Source organism: Poecilia mexicana, unplaced genomic scaffold, assembly GCF_051168715.1.
Source record: "Poecilia mexicana isolate PSO_F unplaced genomic scaffold, ASM5116871v1 scaffold_22, whole genome shotgun sequence".
Classification (NCBI taxonomy): domain Eukaryota; kingdom Metazoa; phylum Chordata; class Actinopteri; order Cyprinodontiformes; family Poeciliidae; genus Poecilia; species Poecilia mexicana.
In genome coordinates, this window is record NW_028263391.1 from 17,068,165 (window position 1) to 17,091,795 (window position 23,631).

General features: G+C 38.0%; 1 protein-coding gene across 1 annotated transcript in view; it reads left to right on the forward strand.

Annotated features, from left to right (window-relative positions):
• Positions 1-23,631, forward strand: part of LOC106905108 (ryanodine receptor 3) — a 114,916-nt gene that overhangs the window by 63,314 nt on the left and 27,971 nt on the right. Inside the window, exons 40-70 of the mRNA XM_088002843.1 lie at positions 385-516; positions 9,010-9,283; positions 9,439-9,553; positions 10,030-10,162; positions 11,198-11,301; positions 11,446-11,581; positions 11,790-11,976; positions 12,092-12,200; positions 12,600-12,720; positions 13,306-13,475; positions 13,660-13,880; positions 14,078-14,168; positions 14,674-14,814; positions 15,817-15,980; positions 16,140-16,218; positions 16,568-16,657; positions 16,748-16,894; positions 17,777-17,839; positions 18,004-18,079; positions 18,347-18,470; positions 18,625-18,740; positions 18,820-18,887; positions 18,990-19,111; positions 19,255-19,304; positions 20,073-20,133; positions 20,970-21,208; positions 21,807-21,888; positions 21,979-22,109; positions 22,257-22,580; positions 22,693-22,933; positions 23,042-23,129. Coding sequence (XP_087858969.1) covers positions 385-516; positions 9,010-9,283; positions 9,439-9,553; positions 10,030-10,162; positions 11,198-11,301; positions 11,446-11,581; positions 11,790-11,976; positions 12,092-12,200; positions 12,600-12,720; positions 13,306-13,475; positions 13,660-13,880; positions 14,078-14,168; positions 14,674-14,814; positions 15,817-15,980; positions 16,140-16,218; positions 16,568-16,657; positions 16,748-16,894; positions 17,777-17,839; positions 18,004-18,079; positions 18,347-18,470; positions 18,625-18,740; positions 18,820-18,887; positions 18,990-19,111; positions 19,255-19,304; positions 20,073-20,133; positions 20,970-21,208; positions 21,807-21,888; positions 21,979-22,109; positions 22,257-22,580; positions 22,693-22,933; positions 23,042-23,129 — 4,199 coding nt within the window. The remainder of the gene's footprint in view (positions 1-384; positions 517-9,009; positions 9,284-9,438; positions 9,554-10,029; positions 10,163-11,197; positions 11,302-11,445; positions 11,582-11,789; positions 11,977-12,091; positions 12,201-12,599; positions 12,721-13,305; positions 13,476-13,659; positions 13,881-14,077; positions 14,169-14,673; positions 14,815-15,816; positions 15,981-16,139; positions 16,219-16,567; positions 16,658-16,747; positions 16,895-17,776; positions 17,840-18,003; positions 18,080-18,346; positions 18,471-18,624; positions 18,741-18,819; positions 18,888-18,989; positions 19,112-19,254; positions 19,305-20,072; positions 20,134-20,969; positions 21,209-21,806; positions 21,889-21,978; positions 22,110-22,256; positions 22,581-22,692; positions 22,934-23,041; positions 23,130-23,631) is intronic.

Below are 23,631 nucleotides of genomic sequence, written 5' to 3' on the forward strand. Positions count from 1 at the left end.
TGTGCTGTATTTACGTGAATGATTTTGTAAAAAGTTGATGAAAAACAAGCTCTCTCAACAGAGTTCAATGTTTTATAAGAATGTTCTGACATTTTGAGCTTTTTCTTAAATAATTGATCTGCCAAATCCTTCTACTGCTGCGCAAACAGCAGTCCCAGCTGTGCCGCAGGGCCCCGTGCTGTTCTGGTACCCCACGCCCCATGTCTTATTTAGAAAACAATAAAATATGACTTAATATTGGCAATGATTTAGGACAGTGGTGGTGTACTTGTTATTCTTTGGATCAAACACAGAATATTTGTCTTAATCTGCTCAAAAAACAAGCTATGTAGAAATTCAGTTTCAATACTAAATGGATAGTGTTTGCTTTCTTGTGCTTTTTAGGAATCCCAATGGAGGAAGACGAAGACGAACGGGATACATCTATTAAAGGTCGCCTCCTTATGCTGGTGAACAAGATTAAGAGTCAGTCCTATAAAGCTCAAGAACCAACAGAGAAGAAGCAAGCTGCACCATGTGAGTAAATCATTGTTTTTTTCCTATGACTGTAATAATTCCTAGTCCTGAAGTGCTAGTTAAATGTTGTGTAGATTCACAGTGGCATGGACTAAATTTCATTAATTTGGCTGCTGGAAAACATCATAGGAAAACATCAGGTGAACTCAGAAATAGACAAGAACCAGTTAAATCTATAAATGTCCAACATTTAAAAATGAGCTACTTTGAAAAACAGAAACATGCTTTTCTTTATTTATTTATTTTTTTGATTAATTTGTGTTCCTTTTACACCTGGACATATTTCTTCTGTTTGCACAGCCCCTATACTTTTCTCTTGACAGAGGGAGGGAAGGTTTTCTTTATTTGCTCCTCTCTTTCTTACATGTATGTCTTTGGCTGTCATCTGAACTGAGTTACCATGTAGAACAGGGGTGTCAAACTCAGTTTCACCGAGGGCCACTTCAGCATATTGGCCACCCTCTACGGGCCACATTGACGGTACAAATCAGGAGTGCATCCCTGCTAAAACACACCCCAGACAAAAGGTTGACTTCCCTCATTCAGTTCTGTAGAGGCTTATAATGAGTCAATGGTCCAGGTGTGTTAGAGAAGGAATCCATCTAAAGTTGCAGATGGTAGCTCTGGAAAACTAGACTTGGGCACCCCTAGCATGTATAAATATACAATGTTAAAAATAAATTAAACACCTCATGTTGTTAAATAACTGATTTTATGTATTGAAGTTTTAAATATTACATTTGAGTTTCCATGGATGTAAAATTACTGCTCAGTTTAAAAATTACATTATTTAAATCAGTGTTTAAAGGTGAGCAAGCAAATAATAAAAACAAGTCACATGGGCAGACATTATAGACTTTATGCAAAGATTTAGTCTCAGAGGCAACTGAAATCAATTAATTTAAAAAATACTTTCTGAATATCATCTCATGGTCTCTGAACTAAATGCGTCTTTCTGACCGGGAGCTGACAGCGTGTTGAAGAGTTATGGACCGGACACTTTGGAGCGTCTGGTTAGGAAGAGCATTACAAACCTTTGGTTGAAATGTAGTTTGTAGTCAATTCGTGCTCAAAACCTATTTTAAGTCAATCATTAGCCTATAAAATGCTGGGGGGCCACATGTGGCCTGCGGGCCTTGAGTTTGACAGATGTGCATTACGCCATAGAACTGCCAATTGGTAATTGAAGTAAAGTAGCTTTGATTTCAAAGAAGCCTACATTGAAGTCGATTGGCAAATGAACCATCACAAAAGAGGAAGGCTCTTGTTGTCTTGCTGCACCCCAAGAGATGCATAACCTACAAAAACCGTTTCTGTCTGGTTTTGAACCAGAGACCTTTTGCGTGTAAAGCAAACATGATAACCACTACACTACAGGAACTGAACTTCTCTGCTTTGTTTTAGTTTGAGGTTCCAAAGTTGATGATGTGAGATGCAAAGCATGAAAATTTCAACTGAGGTTTGCACTCAGATGCCTGGATTCTGAGTACAGACCATGACACCACAGAACCCTTGTTGACCTTTAGTAAACACCTGTGATGAAGAGAACATGCAAAATCTGTTTCTGTCTGGTTTCGAACCAGAAACCTTTTGCATGTAAAGCCAGCGCAATCACCACTACACTACAGAAACTCATGCTATTTGGAATGTTCCTGGTAGATGATCCACATTTTGTTAAAGACTAACGTCAACGATGGGCATGGAACAATGTCAAATACTTATACCACAGATCCTCTCAGAGAGCACAGTGACTTGGTGAACAAACTGTCAGACTTGTAATTGTGCCCAGTTCCCCATTACAGTCCATAAACTAAGCCTGGGATCAAAGAAATGTATTAAAGATGTCATTAGCAGAGACAAATGGTTCTACAGAGAATTGGTTAAATGGCTAAAAAATAAAATCAATACTTACAAATAAAAAATGGTTCAAAAATAAAATTAAGACATTAAATAAAAAATATCTCTGAAATACAATCACTTGAAAATTAAAAATGGTTCAAAAATAATATCAACACTTCAATATACAAAATCTCTGGAAAATAAAATATTACGTATGTTGTTTTGAAAAACATTGGAATATAAGCACTTTTAACAAATCTCCATTGTGGTAAAATCATGTAAGTTCTTCTTAAATCCATGGAAACTCACCAGTTTGTAAGGTAGGTGAGTTAGCTCAGCAGGCTAGAGCACCATGCTGGTAATGCTGAGGTCATCGGTTCAAACCCCATATGGGGCAATTCATGTGTAAGGTCTTTCAGACAATCAACACTTCAAAATAAATAAGGGTTCAAAAATAAAATCAACACTTCAAAATAAATAAGGTTTCAAAAATAAAATCAACACTTTACAATTAAAAAAATGGTTCAGAAATAAAATCAACACTTCAAAATAAGTAAGGGTTCAAAAATGAAATCAACACTTCTAAATAAGGGTTCAAAAATAAAATCTACATTTTACAATAAAAAAAGGTTCAAAAATAAAATCAACAGTTTAAAATAAAAAAAATGGTTCAAAAATAAAATCAGCATTTTACAATTAAAAAAAATGGTTCAAAAATAAAATCAACAGTTCAAAATGTATAATGGTAACTGTTTCTGTCTGTTCAGTCCATAAACTAAGCCTGGGATCAAAAAATGTATTGAAGATGTCATTAGCAGAGACAGAGGCTTGGCTAAAAAATAAAATCAATACTTACAAATAAAAAATGGTTAGGAAGCGCATTACAAACCTTTGGTTGAAATGGCGTGTTAAATTCAAGTCTCCATTACAGACCAGAGAAAACTAAAGAGAATGCAACGTTGTGTTAATCCATTTGAGGAGCCGGTAGTTTATCTGGAGGAAATAAATGACGATGTAAAAGTTAGTTAGACTGTAACATGCGCAGTCCGCTGCTCAACCACTGCGGACGTGGCTCCGCCGCTGTGAAGACTTAGAAACTGCTGGGAGAAACTCATCCAGCGGTTTTAACAAATGGAGCCTTCTTGGTGCACGTTACCCAGGAGAGCGGCGGTCTGGAGGAGCTGCAGACGTAACATCTGTCCGTTTCGGAGAAGCGAAACCACGCAAAATAAATAAATAAATAAATAATCCTGGTAAAAGCGCACACCGGACCGCGCAGGGTAAAACACTCACAGAGTTCAGTTGATCTGTTTGGATCAGACAGATTCAACTGACTGATGAATTAGCGCAGATTTTTCTGCAGATGGGAACCAGGAGGAAGTGCGTTCAGACCCCAGCGGGTGAAATGATGCTCATTTAAGTGAAGTCGCTTAATTTAATTTATTAAAAGTTATTCGGGTGGTTTTTGTCACTACGAAAAAAATGTAGATGCATTTATCTGCTTAATTTGTGATGGGATCTGGATTTACGGTGAATATTAACTAAACCGCATAAAATGCGACTAAATAGTCGATGTTAATATGATTGTACTTTCACGGATAAAATAGTACGATTTTTTTTTTTATGTTGTCGGTCAAGATAACATCTAGCGCAACCTGCCGCCCTGACACCAACTCACACACATCTTCATTCACAGTCTTACTTATTAATCGATTTTTCTTTTCTTGGATGTTTTGATGTTAGCTTGTCGATGTCTCAGTTTTATTCGCTGGGAAAATCAATAAGCAGCTTGAGGTGACTCTGCTGCTCTCTAGTGGCGAGAAGCCGTAATGTTAGCTGGCAACAATCGGAATGCATTGTGGGAGATGTAGTTTGTAGTCAATTCGTGCTCAAAACCTATTGTAAGTCAATGTCGGCCTATAAAATGCTGCGGGGGCCACATAAAATGACATGGCGGGCCACATGTGGCCCGCGGGCCTTGAGTTTGACACATGTGATGTAGAAGCTGTTTCAATTTTATTTCAGTTTCATTATGGAAATACACAGTCTGATGGAGGGGAGAATCCAAACTGAAGAGCACCATCTGTCAACTCTGGGAGAGGAGAAATATTAAAAAAAAGAAAAGAAAAAATGTCAATATTACCAAACCCTTAATGTGAATAAAATCAAAGACGCACATTCATGGAAAGCATGCAGGCTCTCAAGCATTGCATTACCAGAAAGATAAATGTGAAACAAGTTGTATTGACTTTTCTGTCTCAAAAATAATTTCATAGCAAGTATAAATGCTGTTGCAGTAAAAAGCAAGATCAGAGTGCTTCTGATGTCATCCAACCTATTTTAGTGTGTTTCACTATTTTAGCAACAGTGCCTTTGGGGGCTGGGGAGGGATGTATGTGATGAACCAACACAAAGTGGCAAGAAGAACACTGCAGATTGCAGATCACCTTGAACACAAACTTTCCATTAAACATAGTGGGGGCAGTAGGAATTCGTTTTATCAGCAGAGACCAGAAAGTTAAAATTCTAAGAGTTGTTTAAAAAAATAGATGCAGCTAACTACAGGCAGACATGTAGAACTGCCCAGTTAAAGTCCAACTATTTCATAGTTTGTAGCAAGACTTGACAGGCAGCTGTGATCTTTACAGCTAATTTCTTCCCAATCTGAATGACTTAAGGATATTTAAAAAAGATTAGGCAAAGGATTGACTACAATTCATCACTTAGTGGTTTTTCTTTTGGTTTTGTTTTAGGACAGAAAAATCAGAAAACCAATTTGATCAGAAGCATCGAATTCATCAATTAAAGAGAGATGAGAGAGTGACAGAGGTTCTACTGAAAGTATTTTACTTTTCAAAATAATGTGACCATTTTGTTCCAGATATGTCTGTAATGTACAGGTCAGGATTCACAATTGAGCTTTGAAGAGCATTCAGGTGTCAGCATTTCATTCTGCACTCACGTTAAGAATGTTCAGCCTTCGAGGAGCTTACAATTTTTGAAGCAAAATGATTTTAATGTAAGCTACTTTATACCAGACTCAGAACCTTCTAACTGGTCTCAAAGTTATATGAATGAAATGTTTTCCAGGCACAAATGTGTCTACCGTTTGAGAAAGGTGATTATGTGCTGATGCAGAAATAGAGAAGCGATGGCATGAATTTATAATACTATTATAAATTAGTGCTTAATAAGGTGCTGTCGTATTCAGCCTTTCCCTAAATATTCAGCTCATGTACATTGCATGTGCAACAAAATAGAAGAAAATGTTGGAAAAACACTGTCGTGATCCACCAGATTAGTACCCCACGATGCACAGGGAGTCAAAAGACAGGCATTTGCATAATGGTTCCACTTTGTCTGCTGCAAATACATCTTCTGGGAATAACCACCAAGGATAAATTAAGATTCTTAAATGATACGTTAATGGCATCTGAAAGTGGGATTCAATTCAACCCCCTCACTCCCACCCCACCAAAAAAAAAAAAACACCAAACATTTAAAAGCTTTTGTGTTGTTTTAAGATATGCATGCTGTTTCTTAGATACTGAAAAGTGACGCATTGATCAAAATTTTGTGATCAATTTGCAATTTCTACGTTTGAAGTGGCAACCCACTAATACTGAAATGATCCAATGCTCTTTTTTTTTTTAAATAACACAATATAGCACAGGGGTCTGAAGGTCCTGTAGAGGGCCAGTGCCCTGCAAGTTTTAGATGTCCCAGCTACAGCACAACATATTTAAATATATATTAGCAGTGCTCTGTTGGCCTTCGTTGCATTCTAGTAGGTAATCCGGCTGTTCTACTCAGGTGTGTAAGACCTTGGACATTTCTAAAATGTGACAGCCCTCTCATTCTGGAGTCAGAGAACTATAAAATAGGGACAGAGGTGATTATGCACATGTGAGTGCAGGCCCTATCAAACAGTGCTTTACTATTATTTTTTTCAAACTGAGTTTGCTTATTAAACTGTTAGCTAATTCTATTCAAAGTTAGCACAGATAGGACAGCTAGTATTATTAAAACAGCAGGCTCACCATGTGCATCCTTACCTAACTCTGACATTTCTTAAAGAATGCCAATTTTCCAAATGCCTTCCTGGTGTCTGCTAAAGATCTTGCTCTCCTCAGCTCTCTCAAAGCCAGAATGAATAGCAGACATATCTTGACATGTCATACAAAGTATATTGTGGTTTTAAACATTTTTCTATTTTTTTTATTTTTTATTTTTTTTTTGCTTTCTTACTTCATAATAATCTCGGTAATCCTGAAAACGTCTTCACACCAGAGTGGTGTTTTTGGCTGGAGGCTTAGTGTAGATCAGAAAACATGTTGTGTTTTTGACCAGTCACTTACCAGCTGTTTCTAGTCACCAATCAGTTGCTCTGTGCATGGCTAACAAAGAGTGTGTGTTAATTGTGTCTGTATTTACAGATGAAAAATCACATGTACTTTCAAAGGTTTTGGAGAAGATAGGTAGACAAGCAAACAGGGTTTAATGGTGAATTACACATTGAGACTCCAGCCATAAATTCTCCTTCCTGTTAAATCAACTGTAGTGTTAGATACCCTGAAGACACAAGCACCACTATCGTGGCCATTATTTCATAGAAATAAGTAAAAGGAAGACAGAACTTATTTTCTTCCTTGATAAATGACCCGACCAGCAAAAACATTTAATGGTTAGGCATGATTCCTTGCCTTAGCTACGTGCTAGTTTTGCTGTCAGTGAAACTCTTGACAAGCCACATCTGTTTGAGGGGGAAATGTTGGAGGGCTACATTTGTCACAGAAACAAATTAATAGTGTGTGTATGTGTGTGGTTTATAGTGTGACATGAATGTCTGTTGATGTGAAGCAAACTGGCTGAGAGGATGAGTTGTCACTTCTGGTTTCTTTTGAGTAAAAGCTTGTGATATCATAGAGCTGTGCAACATGGACAAAAAAAATCATGTTTCATTAATCAACTCAAGTTAAAAGCCTAGTGCCTACAATAATGTTAGTTTCAAAACAAAGTTTGAAACAAATTGAATGATGTTATGGATTAATAACAATGTTCAACTTGCAATAATATTGATGTAGAAATTTCATTTGCAGCTCTGTTTAAAAGTGTAAATAATGTTTTTGTTTATGCAAATCAAGTTCACACTGCTCTTTGTGATTTCTTCTGTCTTCTGAAAATATAAAAGGTGTTCCAGCATTGATTATTGTCTGCCTTAATGTAGACATTAAGGTGCTGTCTACTTTATTGAATTTTGAAGCCTACATAATCATTCTTTTTGACATTTTCTGTTTGTAAATAAATTATTGAAAGTGTTCATTGTCCAGCACTATGATACAGTATTTAGTAAAACATGTTAGCCATAAATAACTATTTTAGCTTTTATAAAAGTTAAATAAAAGTAACACTTGCACACTTAACTCATACTGCTCCCCACATATTTTTTTTGTATATCATGTAGAATTGCAAAGTACTTTGTCATTCTTTAATTGATGCTATGCTCTAAATAGAGTTGACTTGCTCAATTGTATATTGATTCTTACTGTAGTAAAAATCGTTTCCGTAACATTTATTTGTTGCGGTTTTCTCTTTCTGCACAGAGCTTGTATATTTGACCTTGTAAGTTGCTAAAACTAACAGTAGTTTTGAGATGTTCGTTTAGCAGAATATAACATAACTTTGCCTTTGCCTTCCAGTTATGTCTGTTTTTTATAGAATAAACAGAATCCCAACAAATTGATTTTATTTGATTAATTAGTTTGATTATCTCATCAAGTAGCCAATCGCGTATAGCTTAAGTGTAATTTAAAAACACTTTTGCTTTATCAAGTGTGATGAGTTGGTGCTTCCATAGTTGTTTACCTAGCCTGTGATAAAAGTACACATTTAAAAAACAACCACTTTTTATTTTATTTTATTTTTACTTTTAAGCACGGAAGAAATGTAAGAGCAGCAGATGGAAGAAATCAGGGCTGATTTTCTTCATTAAATTGTGTCACATACTTCGCCATCTCACTAAATCCACAAAGTGTAACACTACATTTTAACACTTTTGAGACCATAACTTATTAAAACCATGGTAAACATTGACATCAGTTGCCCAAGCCTATCTTGATGTTTTATGCCCGTTTTAGCACTTCTTGGCAGCTTACGGGTGATATTGTTTCCTCTGTTCCATAATATCCATACAGGGATAAAGTTTTGTCCTCATTGACAATCAATCTGTGAAATAGTCTTAATAAATATTTCACTTTGGACCTAAAAAGAAAATATATTGCTAAATATAATACATTGGATATGTCTAAAAACAACAAAAAACAAATGTTTATGGTTTTGAATAGTTGATGTACACATAACCATAACCTATTGATCCAATTTTAATGAAGCATTTGAAAGAACCCACATTTTAACTGTTCAATCAGATTGCTTCTTTTCAGCTAGGTTTGTGCATTAAAATTTTGTCTTAGTTAATATGATTTGTCGGGCAGATGGTCCATCAGATTTCTATAGACCCGGTCACTATCAAGAATTAGGATTGGTTGTGTAACGATTAAGATATATCAAATGCTCCTTTAGCATGAATTTGAATGGTTGACAATATTGTTCTTTTGCTAAAACAACACAGTGATCTTACCAGGACTTCTTCTTTAGCTAATCTGAAGGAGCTCATCTCTCAGACGATGGTCAGCTGGGCCCAGGAGTGTCACATCCAAGACCCCAAACTCGTTCGCAAGATGTTTAGCCTTCTAAGGAGGCAGTATGACAGCATTGGGGAGCTTCTCCGGGCAATGAGGAAGACCTACACCATCAGTGCTGCCTCGGTTCAGGACACCATCCACCTCCTTGCCTCCCTCGGTCAAATCAGGTCTCTGCTGTCTGTCCGCATGGGGAAAGAGGAGGAGAAGCTCATGATTGATGGACTCAGGTAGGTTGCTGGATCATTTTTCATCATCATATTTCAGTGTAACTTGTTGATAGACCAACACCAACTGGCTGTTTGATTATGATTACTTGTGTCACTACCACTTGGTCTGATTTGTTACCCACGTCTAGTAACAAGTCTTTTATTTTACTTTGCAGTGACATCATGAACAACAAGGTGTTTTACCAGCACCCAAACCTGATGAGAATACTGGGCATGCACGAGACCGTAATGGAGGTCATGGTGAATGTGCTGGGAGGAGACAAGTCTCAGGTTCGAAAACATCTGTATCTGCACTGATTATTATTTATCATTAGGTATCAGTCAATCAGAGAGGCACCCACTGTTGTCAAAACTACTAACAATGTTACTCTTATCCTCATGAAGTTTGTGCATTTTCCAGCTTTGTGTGAAGCACTCTGTGTGTGAATTATGGTTGTGTTTGAGTTATGCCTGCTGGCGTCGTTCTGACAGCATCTTGGCAGAAAGACAGGAACAACAGAAAGTGACTGAGTGACTGGCAATGTGTGAATGTGTTACACCTTTTACATATCAACAAGGAATGAAAACATGCGGGAGTATATAAAGTTAGAAACCAGTTGTACCCAGATTTATGCAGAGCCTTTAAATCAACCTTATCTGAAATTACACCAATCCACTTCAATTTATGGTTAATGATGTTGTGAAAAAATATTAGATGAAAAGATGAAAGGACATAATCATGTTGTTTGTTTAATGCCACCTTACAGGAAATTGCTTTTCCTAAAATGGTAGCCAGTTGCTGTCGCTTCCTGTGCTATTTTTGCCGGATCAGCCGACAGAACCAGAAGGCCATGTTTGACCACCTCAGCTACCTGCTAGAGAACAGTAGTGTGGGTCTTGGTAAGTGCATCTTTGTTTTGTAGCCCCACTCTGCGATGGATAAGCTCAATTACCATGTGGTTTTACAGCATGTAGGTGGCATGGACTGGTTGGAAGTAAATCTAAAGTTTCTCTAAAAAATAACTTTCTAGATCTTTAGTTCTCATACTTTTTAGATCAAGGACAATTGCATTTTGATAGTTTCACAGTTTGAAATGTTTGCAAAGCATTACGACAATACTGTTTAGGATTTCCTTTTTTACATTGAAAATTTAAATTCAGCAAGGTTAATAAATTTTTCACTGTATTTACTCCCTTTGGGTTCTGCAGTATTCTGAAAACATCAGATCAGTCAACTTCTATGCAGATAACTACCATATTTGCTTGCATCTAAAGCCAAATAATCAATTTACCTTAAAGCTTTTTGATGTCATCGAGGCACAGATGGTTCTTATTTCCTGAGCTTCACTGAAAACAAAAGAGATGATATTATTAAGCTTGTACTATGTCATATACCCCTCTTTGCCATTTTGGTTCTCTCAAGCCATATGTCGGGTCTGTGTTAGGAAACTTATTAAGGATTTGAATGTCATATTTAATATTCAGATCAGCTTTGTTTTGCGGAGCAGCTTTCTTTAGTTAGTAATAGAAAGTAAAACCCAGCTCAATTCTGTTATCACAGTTGATTTATACATTGCACAATGTGAGCAAAATGGCAATGTTTTAATTAATTTTATTACTTTTCTTTACCTCTGTGGCATGTTTTTTTGTGTCTTGTCTGTTTTTTTAGCTCTTTGCACTTAAAAGCTCTACATGGAGTTTGTGTTTACTTTATAATTGATTGATGCCAGTATTTCTTCTTAATATGTTTAAAGGCAACCCAAATACTACCATTGGTACTTCTACCAACCATGCCTACAGGATATTAAATGACTAAAAAGTATAAAGGGGAAATAGCACCCTCTGCTGTTTGTTAAGATTATGTTGCCATGGACATCAGTGGGAACTTGCATTAAAATGGAACAGTAACCAGCATTTGTGTCTTTGGCATTTTAGCTTCACCAGCGATGAGAGGATCTACGCCTCTAGATGTAGCTGCATCCTCTGTGATGGATAACAACGGCTTAGCTCTAGCACTGGAGGAACCTGATCTGGACAAGGTAGGACTTGTAGTTTCTTGTCACTCGGTAAAAGTCTGTCTGATTCCAAGACAAATTAAGATTATGGAATAATAGAAACATCAAACAAATAAATGTGCCTTATATTCGTCATTACATAATGAAAACAACATTATTTATCTGTAGGTGGTTACATACCTGGCTGGATGTGGTCTACAGAGCTGTCCCATGCTTCTGGCTAAAGGGTACCCAGACATTGGCTGGAACCCCATAGAAGGAGAGCGTTATCTCTCCTTCTTGCGTTTTGCGGTCTTCGTCAACGGTACTTCTGCTTCTACCCACACATTTCTATTTCATTCAATATGTCAGCGTTTATACCGCTCTTTTCCTCTATGAAAGCATCAAAATCTTCAAACAACTTCATTTACCTGCCTATGTTAAAACAAATGATGAATGCGTATTCAGGAAGAGCAAGCTTGCTGTTTGGTCTTGAACGTTCGAGCTCATAGGGGTTTCTGTTTGTGTTCAAGGAGAGAGCGTGGAGGAGAACTCCAGTGTTGTGGTGAAACTGCTCATCCGACGTCCAGAGTGTTTTGGCCCTGCACTGAGAGGAGAGGGAGGGAACGGCCTACTGGCTGCGATGAAGGAGGCTATTAAGATCTCTGAGACTCCCGCTTTGGACCTGCCAGGCTCTGTGCATCGAGTCAGCTCTGATTTGTAAGCCAACGATTTTAAATAATGACGATCAGATGCTCCTTCTTTTACGCATGAGCTATTGTGTAGGGCCTTTTAAAATGCTTTTCATCTTCTTTTATTTATTTTTCTCTGACAGGTCAGCTGATGGCGACGATGAGGAGGAGGTGGTCCACATGGGCAATGCCATCATGTCATTCTACTCTGCCCTCATTGACCTGTTGGGACGCTGTGCCCCTGAGATGCATGTATGTGTGTTTTGTATTTTGTGACATTTTTGGTGCTTCTGCTAAACATTGATTAGAGAAGTTCTAATCAGAGATTTGTTGCTGATGTAAGATCTCTGGTAAATATGAGATCGTACACTTCTGATTTACCAGAGATTTACAATCAGCATCGTGAAGCTCTGACTTTTTGATGCTGATTTTGGGTGTGTCTGATTTCTCTTTCAAAACTATACATACCAGACAATTTTCAATTTTGTGTTTTTTGAAAACAGCATGTTGCATGAGCGATTGAAAACTTAAAATGACAAAAACAGATGAACTTTATTGTATTATGATTGCTATCAAAGTGCTCTGGTGTCGTCTAGCTGTATATTCTTGATGTTTTATGATTCTTAATTTTCCTGGATTTGCTTCCTTTAGCTCATCAACAAAGGAAAAGGTGAAGCTCTGCGCATTCGAGCAATATTACGCTCCCTAGTGCCCACCGAAGACCTCGTAGGAATTATCAGCATTCCCCTCAAAACGCCCATTCTCAACAAAGGTACCTGTTAGGATATTTCCCTTGAATATATAGTTTTATTGATGTATAAAAAAAAATTATTTTAGAGATTTATGTTTTATAGTTACATAATTTATATGCATACATATCAGAATACTCAACACACACACACACACACACACACACACACACACACACAAAAAATGTTAGAAAGCTGTCTACATTTCAAGAAAAGCATAAAGTTATGGATTTCACTTCAAGTCTTTTTAGTAGCCCAATACTTTACGGTGCTCTCCCTTGACTCAGAGTAAGCCAGATGATTCCTATGGCAAGCTGTCTTGCTCCATTGATCGATCTGAATAAGCATGACAAGATTGGACATTACATTTGCTGCTGTGTGCACTGGCTCACCGATTTTATCAGCAGCTAAACAAGGAATACCGCAAGTGAGGGCCTGGCACCAAAAAACTGCCAGCATAATAAAGAAACACGGCTTTTCCAATCAGAAATGACTTGCTTTTATGTACCGTATATGTTTTCTTGGTCAGTTTTATCACTTTACTCATGAGTGAACTAAGCTGTTTAAATGTTGTGCTGCCTTTTTCTGTCTGTTTTGATTCTTCTCAGACGGATCAATGACTGAGCCTGACATGTCAGCTAGCTTCTGTCCAGACCACAAAGCCCCGATGGTGCTGTTTTTAGACAGGGTGTATGGTATTGAAGACCAAAGCTTTCTGCTTCATCTGCTCGAAGTCGGCTTCCTCCCCGACCTGAGGACGGCTACCACTCTGGATACGGTAATTTGAGTTGACAGCAATGTGGGACACAAAGAAATAAACATGAGCTTCAGGACCAATAATCTCTGGACAGGAATAGTATCAGCGCCTCATAAGGCTGTGGTTTCGGCATGTATAGCTCACGCCTGAACGATTATGTTTTTAAATCTATACATAAACATATATTGATATTTTCTCTCACCAGGAGGGGCTCTGTACCACTGAGACCGCCCTGGCTATGAATCGCTACATCGGCTCAGCCATGCTGCCTCTTCTTACGCGGTGTGCCCCTCTCTTTGCTGGCACAGAGCACTATGCCACTCTTATCGACTCCACCCTGCACACTATCTACCGGCTATCCAAGGGCCGCTCGCTGACCAAGGCGCAGAGGGACGCCATTGAAGAGTGTTTACTGTCTATTTGCAAGTAAGAAACACAAGAATGGATTCAAAGTTTCTCCTACCTGTATTAAACCATTCATTTGAACTGCATTTTTTAGTGGCTCTCAAGGGAAATTACATTATAACCCTCAGCTCAGTTTACTGATTTATTCTTTTATGTCGGCGTGATGAGTTTGATCGGAGTTTCAATATACCCAGAGCAAAAGTGTTATCTCTGTGCAGACACCTCCGCCCCTCCATGCTCCAGCAGCTCCTGCACCGTCTCGTCTTTGACGTGCCCTTGCTGACTGAATACTGCAAGATGCCTCTAAGGGTTAGCAATACTTAATCTCTTATATCTTAAATAAAGTGTCTTGAATTTTTTCGTTTTACATTTCCCTCTTCCCTATTTTTCCTCTCTAACCTCTTTTATTTCTGTGTGGTTTTTGTATACTCACACTTTGTTCCTTGGATGTGTTGGGTTGTCAGCTTTGTAGGGAAATACTAAAACCTTATCCACCCCAGTTCAACAGACAGTGTGGCTTTTAATGTGATAAACTGCAGGCTACCGGTCTACGTCCCCCCCCCCCACTTTAAATGTGAGACATGGGAAAAGTGGTAACACATTTATAAAAACCTGCCATTTATGATTTAAAAATAATGAAGTAGGTGTTGGATTTTATGGTTACGTGCCTTTAGGCTGTAAAGCGTTTCTTTGGAAAGAATGTAATGGTTAACAACTGGTCTTCAAATTTATATAAACTCTTAATCTTACTTCCATGTCCATAACACACTTATTTATTACAATAAGTGTTCCTCTTTGTATTAATTGCCTCCAGCTTCTAACCAACCACTATGAGCAGAACTGGAAGTACTACTGCCTCCCCTCAGGATGGGGCAGCTTCGGCACAGCATCTGAAGATGAACTTCTGCTCACCAAGAGGATCTTCTGGGGGGTGTTTGATTCTCTTTCTCAGAGGGTAAGGTGCTCTTTTGTGGCATTTGTTTCAGAACTTTGTCTTGTTATACGCGAATTTCACGTGTTCAAAATAACATGTAAGGATATGTGCTCACACGTGATTTTGGTTTTGAATAATTTATTTAATGATGTACTATGTGAAACGTAAATTTCTATGTAAATCTCCTAGAGACATAAATCGTGGCAATTTGAAACTCATGGAGTTACACAAAAAATGGTGCATAGACCTAGCCAGTGTAGTGGTTTTCTATTCATACTGACCACACAGTGTGCACTTACAATACAAATATGATTCAACCAGCGGCATTCACAAAAGATCAGCGTGGAAACATGTTAACACAAATTACACATGTGAAATTAATATCTTGCAGTATATATTTAAACAAATGTTTCTCATATCAGATTTAGCATGAAATTGTTTTATTTCCTGATGTAAACGTTTGTTTTATCTGTCTATCTGTCCAGGAAGCAACAATTTTTGGAAAGCATAAACTTTATGTGTTTTTCTCTATAAAATCTATACTTCATTTTTGACCAGCTTTTTCTTCCGCCATTTTCTCTTTCTGGTGTTTATCTGCTATTGGCCAATAAATGTGTTTCTATAAAGTAGATCTAAAAAAGAAACAAGTCAAGAAAAAAAAAACAGAACTCATCAGTCTTTTATTAATTTGTATGTATGCAAGGAAATGCTTTTGACGTGTTAGCATTGCAGATCGCCAGACTCAGCACATCTCACTAAATGCCCCATCACGGAAACAGGCTGTGCAAAGAGTTGGGCAGAGAACATCAATATCTGGACAGCCCATCATTGATCCAAGTCCTTAAGTGTGCTGGTTCTTCAGGCTTTAGAATAATTCTTCATTAATGTCTCTTCCTCTGACCCATCCGGTTTAAATTAAATGTAAAACACATTACTTGATTTGTTGAGGACAGTTCCTTCTCTGTGAAATGTTGTATAACAGAATTTATTTGATAAATTGTGCCTTTTTCTTTCCTGTTGCAGAAGTACGACCCAGAGTTATTTAAGATGGCCATGCCGTGTCTCAGTGCTATAGCTGGGGCTTTGCCACCAGACTATGTGGATGCCTCCATTTGCACGGCCGTTGAAAAGCCTGTTTCTGTGGATGCTCAGGGAAACTTTGACCCCAAACCCATCAATACTGCTAAGTAAGCCATTATAGACTCTAAAATCAATGAGAAAAACAGCATCATTCTGACTAAATATATTGAGTAATGACATGTTAATGACTTTGCTAACATGTGTCAGCTCTCGCTTTCAGAATAATTGGTGCCCTCTTTTTTTTTTCTTTTTTTTTTTTTTTTTAGCATTGTGTTACCAGAAAAACTTGAACATTTGACCAACAAATATGCTGAGCATTGCCATGAGAAATGGTCTGCAGAGAAGGTAATGTTAAACACAATTCTTGGATTGCAGGTGAAGTTTGGGGAGATGTGGGTTGTTAAATTGGAGAGAATTCCAATCCAAGCACGATGAATGTTTTGAGAAATTAATAAGATCAAAATAAAAGATGGGCAGACAACAATAATTGTTTCTGGCAAAGCTTCTCATCCTTCTTTTAGCGACTGCTCAGACTGCATTGTAACATTTGCTGAGCATTTAAGTAAAACTTACAATAGCAAGTTCTGAAAACATTGTAACTCTTAAATTTGTGGTGTACTTCACCTTGTTTACTGAAAAGTGGGATCAGTGAATATTACTTCTCCTTCATCTTTTGTTTCTGCTTGTATCTCAGGTGCTGCTGGGGTGGAAATATGGGGACGGTGTGGATGAGAAAGCTAAAACTCACCCTCAGTTAAGGATCTACAAAGCCCTGACAGAAAAGGTAAAAACACGTGCTTAGAATAGCAGCGTAAAGGCTGATGCCTATTTGCTTGCATGTTTTTATTTTTTATTTTTTATTATTGTGTTGCAGGAGAAGGAGATTTACAGATTGCCCATTAGGGACTCGCTTAAATGCATGCTGGCCATGGGCTGGAGCATCGACAGGACAAAGGATGGAGAGAGCATGTCTCTGCAGAGGGAAAATGAGAAAATGAGGAAAATATCTCAAGCTTCTCAGGTATGGTTTGTTCATTTTTTTTGTCACACAAATACAATTTTGCTCAGTTTCATTTTCATTATTGAGTCTGTGTTTCTGTTACCATAGTGAGACAAAATTTTGTCGTTGATGCAGAATTTTAAAGAGATATCTACCGATCAGACATGCTGGTTAGAGCAATCCTGAAAAAAAAAAAAAAAAAAAACCTTTAGGGGATGGAAAAGATTTGAGATTTTTCCTCAAATCTCAAATCAACCTCAATGAAAGGTTGAACAACATTGTTGTTCAGCCTTTCATGGTTTAAATCTTATTTGTGTGTCAAATGGCCCAATTAAAGTTTATATTTAAAATTAGATGAAAATCTGTGGTGAAACTTGAACACTCATGTTCATAGATGTTTTCCAGTCTGACTGAATTTAAGCTATTACGGAAAGAAGAATAAGCCAATACCCAATAAAATACATAATACAATGTGAAAAGAGTATGAATAGTGTGAATACTTTACCAAGGTCCTAAATATACTTTAAAAAAATCAGTGCTACTCTTTCTGTTTGAAACAGAACACAGAGAATCAGTCAAAATTGTGACAAGAATTATCTTTCACAACCCTTCAATTGTGCACTTCCTACTATTTGCCCAGTAGTAATTAATATTGTCTTGAGTTTTGAAAATATGAGCTTAAGTTTTAAGCTGTTGTCAAATGCTCCTATTTTTACAGCATTGCTACTTTGTAAGGATTTATGCAGATCACTCATTCTGTGTTAATCTCTTTCCACACAAGCTCTTAAATCAATGAGTGCTCCTTTATGAAATCCTTTTAAGGGAGAAATCTTGTTTCATCAAAATGTTTATTTGTTGCTGGAAGCTGACATTGTCTCACTTTAAATCTACATGTGTTTCCAGGCTAATGGTTTTAATCCCAGCCCAGTAGACACAAGTAATGTGACTTTGTCCAGAGAACTGCAGGTGAGAAACTCAGCTTTATTGTATTGTATTTTTTTCCCCTTTTTAAATCAAAGGAGCTTGTAAATGCACATCAGATCAAAACAGTCTGTTCTGAATATGGATGAGTTCTGTGGGCGGGAAAAGGGTTCCTCACTGAGTTTGTCTCTTTTTGTCTTCACTCCAAGGGTATGGTGGAAGTAATGGCTGAGAATTACCATAACATCTGGGCCAAGAAGAAGAAAAGTGACCTTGGAAGCAGAGGTGCATAGTTAATGAAGTAATGAAGTGTATTAGGCATGCAAACTGCACAAAGACACCAGCCAAACATACAGATTGTTTATGTTTGCGTGTGGGTGGATTACAAAGCCATGTACAGTTGTTATTGTTGTCTTTTTCATGTACTTCTGTAAATATGCATGAGAGCCTCTGTGTTCTTGACAAATTAGGTTCAGCCACTCTGTTTGCCCTCACACATTGAACGGTGAGGGAGTAAATCACATCTGAACACAGGGCCATTTGTCGTTTCAGGCGGAGGAACTCATCCTCTCCTGGTGCCCTATGACACGCTGACAGCCAAGGAAAAGGCCCGTAATCGAGAAAAGGCCCTGGACCTTTTCCGCTTCCTGCAAATTAATGGCTATAGCATTACAAGGTCAATATGCTGTGACTATGTCACTGGCATTGTGTTAAGATCTTAGCTGCACTTTATAACTATCACTGGTTGATTGACTGCTTTATTAAGTGCTATCAAAAGTAAATATAATGGTTTAAGAATGGTATTTTACAAACAAGGTCTTATGTTGCAGAGGTTTGAAGGACTTGGAGCAGGATTCCTCTTCCATGGAAAAAAGGTTTGCCTATAAATTCCTCAAGAAGCTGCTGAAGTATGTCGATTCAGCCCAGGACTTTATCGCCCACTTAGGTATGATGCTGTTCCAGAGCATTAAAGTAGACTTGTGGATTTCTTGTTGTCTAAAATAGAACATATTTCCTCAATCCAGAGTCAATGGCAGCCAGTGGAAAAACAGACAGGTCCCCTCATGAACAAGAAATCAAGTTTTTTGCCAAGGTACGGAAAGTTAACAAATACAAATATCTAGAAGTTCATTATTTTGTTATTTTTTTGCTGTGGATTCTGCCTAATCTTACATTCATTGTTGGTGGTCTTCAGGTTCTCCTCCCACTCATCGATCAATATTTCAAGAACCACTCTTTGTATTTCCTCTCCTCTCCCAACAAGAACCTAAGCAGCAGTGGTTACGCCTCCAACAAAGAGAAGGAAATGGTCACCAGGTAGAAATTCACACGCTGTCAGCACAGAAAACATGTGCCTTGCTGCATGTTTTCTGCCTGAAATCTGAATCACGTCATTTATGTAAGTCACTGTGATTTTCTGAATTTTTTTTTTCTCCCTATTTCTGCTCTTCATGGTACAGCCTATTTTGTAAACTGGCAGCTCTTGTCAGACATAGGATTTCTCTTTTTGGTAAGCTGACACTTATTAGTCAGTGATGTTCTTGCAAGTGTGTTTTTTGTGTAACACCTTTTATAGATCATCCCCTGCAACCTTTTGTTACCAATTCATAAGAACACCTGCCCGCTGTCTGCGTTGGACTTAAAAACTAAGGCCTGCATTATTGGAAAAAGTAATGCAGTAGCAAAATCAGTGATAATTATTGCGATGACAGCATCTCTTGGGTTTTTAGCATCCTGAGCACTATAATCAGGTTTGGACATTCATTGCTGTCTGACTCCATCCAAGACGCAAAATTAATTTACCATCATTCATTAGTTTATTTTTGCAGCAACTAGTCTCCAGAATAAACAAATATTAAATAATTTGGCATTTATTTGCAAAAATTAATTAGGGATTCTTCCCCTATTACTTGGGTTACTGTTTACATAAAAAAGGCAAACAAAATACAAGATTTAAAATGCATTTATTAAACAGAGCAACAGAGGAAAACCAATTAAGCTCACCAAATGCAAAACAAAAGAAAGGGGAAAAAATTACATTGGCATGCAAATTGTGAGTTAGAATGTGCTTTCCAATGAGGCTCATCTGTCAGAATATTTTTATCTTAAGGAATTTTAGCACATAACCAAACCTCTTGTAAAGGTTAATTATTTTTGTAGATTTTTTTTTCCTTATTCATATATAAGTGCATTTAATTATTTCTTTCATGAGTCATGTCAAAAAGTCAACAGAAAAAGCTGCTGTGTTCATGCTAATGGCCTTTGTGTTGTTTTGTAGGGAGTGATTCCACCACCATGGTCAGCTGTCTGCACATCCTGGCACACACTCTCGACACCAGGTGCGTACAAATTAGGCAGAGCCCAAAGCACACAAGAAACTTGGCAGCTTAGGGTTTCCTTCCTAAAAAAAAAAAAAAAAAGAAAAGCTCAAGGCTATTATTTTAGGTAACCATGAACTGCTTTGAAAGCCATTGACACCTTTTCTTTGTTAAGTGGATCTAATGTGACCTGGATGCTTTGCAGCACATTGGTTTTCTTTTCAGCATTTTCCTTTAGACAGTCTTTATTTTTATACTGGTATTAACAAAGAACTTCCATTGACATTAAAATAAGGCAGAACACATTTCATGCAGCACTTGTTGCCTGAGGCTCATAATGCTCTTTAGAGACAAGGTACTGTTTGTAAATGCAGCTCATACATAATGAGGCTAAATCAGCATTGCATTATGGCGTCTTGTTTATGCTGAAGAGCTACAGATGATGCCCACACAAGCGTTTCTCATCTCTGCCTTCTTTGTTCCCTGACACATCAAGGCCTAACAATGGGTAATTTATTTACTTATGTTATGAACTGTGAAATGCTGAAAATGAACACACTAATCATATTAATGTGTTGTGCTGTTTCATGAAGTTTCTTTCCTGGCTTCAGAAATGGCTGACTCACCTTGAATTTCAATTTTCTCCCAGTTCACTGTGTAAATAATTAATGGCACAGTTTCTGGACAGACGGGCTAATGCTCGGGAATTTTATATCATGTGTGAAACTGTTACAGACTGTTAGGTTGTAGCAATTGCATTTATGCATATTAAGTAGTATCTGTGCTATACACGCCAGTGGTTCCATACCAATTGCTTTGAGTTATTTTTTTTTTTATGCTCTTGTTAAATCTAACAGGACAGTAATGAAGTCGGGCTCGGAGCAGGTCAGGGTGGGGCTCAGGACTTTCTTTGAGAACGCTGCGGAGGACTTAGAGAAGACCTTTGAGAACCTGAAGCTGGGGAAGTTCACTCACTCTCGCTCCCAGATGAAAGGCGTGTCGCAGAATATCAACTACACAACTGTGGCTTTGCTTCCCATCCTAACTGCTCTGTTTGAGCACATCACTCAACACCACTTTGGAGTAGATCTGCTTTGTAAGTCCTGACAAAGAGGGAATGATCAAAGGTGGTGGGTTCTTTTTTTTACTTTGTTTTGAAGCTGAAAAATACTTTTATCAGATGTGAAATCTTTTAACACTTGAACACCTGATTGAACAGATCTTACATGCAAGACTTGTTCCAGTATACTGCAGAATACCGTGCTCATATTAGTTCCAAGTAATAAAGATGATTTCTAAACTTTGACAAGGATCTCCATCCATCCATTGAGAGACATGGCCAGACAATCACTTAATTTTACTTCATTTAATTTATTTGATTAGGACACTGCAAATTAGCCAGCATTACCACAATTCATGGCAGTGTAGAAATGCAAAAATTAGCACATTAAGTAAGTTCAAAAAACAAAACACCTCACTATGCAGTTCACAAGACAGCAGTACAGCACACATAGTTCTTTTAAAAGAAGCCACAATAACTAGCAGACGGACAGAAACAATCGATCAATCAGTTGATCATCAGATCATATACATCCATGTACATATACTGCAAAAACACTGCAGTAAAAGTACACAGATCTCTTTCCAGGTTTACAGCCTAATTGTAACTTTTTTTCCTCTATTTTTTTCCTCAGTGGATGATGTGCAGGTGTCCTGCTATCGAATCCTGACCAGCCTCTTTGCTCTTGGCACTGGGAAAAACATCTATGTGGAAAGGTATCCTCAGCATAGATTTTTAAGTGCAGAGAATAACTTAACAGAAGAAAAAGAAAACACATAGTCATTTAATAATTTTGTATCTCTAAGGCAGCTGCCAGCTCTCGGTCAGTGTCTGGCCACTCTTGCTGGCGCCATGCCTGTAGCCTTCCTGGAGCCAAAGCTCAACACGCACAACCCCTGCTCCGTTTTTAATACCAAGAGTGCCAGAGATCGAGCAGGTGAGTTACAAATTGATGATAAAAGTCAAGCCTTCATTATTCTAGAACAGTTTCCCCCATTACCAGTAGACACATTTAAAAACAGCACAACCTGGTATTACTAAAGCTTCCGTATAATGTGTGAATAAAACCCTCGCTATGTTTTAGTGCTAGGAATACGAGAATCAGTTGAGGAGATGTGTCCTGGCATGCCGCGGCTTGACGGGCTCATGAAAGACATCAATGACATGGCTGAGTCTGGAGCGCGCTACACCGAAATGCCCCATGTGATCGAGGTGGTGCTGCCCATGCTGTGCAACTACTTGTCCTACTGGTGGGAGAGGGGCCCTGAAAACCAGGCTGCCAGTGGTGGAAGCTCTTACTGCACTACGGTCACCTCGGAGCACCTCAGCCTCATCCTCGGCAACATCCTCAAGATCCTCAACAACAACCTAGGCATCGACGAAGCCTCCTGGATGAAGAGAATTGCAGGTACTGATGGAGTTTATATATCTAACAGACACAATCAGTCTTTGAATTGTTGCATTGCTGAATTATAAATCAGATGGCTTAAAATTTGGATCTTTTTTTATTCAATGTTTAGTTTATGTGCAACCTATCATTAGTAAGGCTCGCGCAGACCTGCTCAAGAGCCACTTCTTGCCCACCTTGGAGAAACTAAAGAAGAAGACAGTAAAAGTGGTGGCTGAAGAGGAGCTTCTGAAGGCCGACAGTAAAGGAGACACCCAGGAGGCCGAGCTGCTCATTTTGGATGAGTTTGCTGTGCTGTGCAGGGATCTTTATGCATTTTACCCCATGCTCATCCGCTATGTGGACAACAACAGGTTGAATAAGTGATAGTTATTATTTTATAGTTGAAATGTTATTGCACAATTAAAAAAGCAAACAAAAAAAAACTAAGTTTACATCATTTTTATTTTATTTTATTGCAGGTCTAGGTGGCTGAAAGAACCAGATTCAGACTCCAATGAGCTCTTCAGAATGGTTGCAGAGATTTTCATCCTCTGGTGCAAGTCTCATGTAAATGATTCCTTTGTTCTTTAGCTTACACCAAAGTATCCATATCACTAAAACTATTCATTGGGATTTGATGTGATACAAAAACACAAGTAGTGCAAAAATGAGTAGAGCATTTACAGTTTTATCGATAAGAATCTGACAAGTATGTGCATCTGGATTCAGTCACCTTTATTCTTATGTCCTTGAATAAAACCCAATGCAGCATTTTAAGATGTTTGAGTTGTTTGCCCAGTTTGTGATAGAAATTGGCAAACTCTCCAGAATCCTAAAATGTGCCCTCAAAGGGTTTTTGCTGATTTTACGAATTTTGAAGTAAGTTTGTGATCCTCTAAACTGCTGATGTTTTCCAAATAGTTTCTATTGTCTGTTGTGAAGCCATCGCTCCGTGTAGTATGACAGACCTGGTGGGGATGGAGAAAGGGAAGCTGGTCAGAGTAAATAAAAGATAGATGGAGCTAAATACAACACAATCTGGGAATGAAAACCTGATTTAGTTTGCATA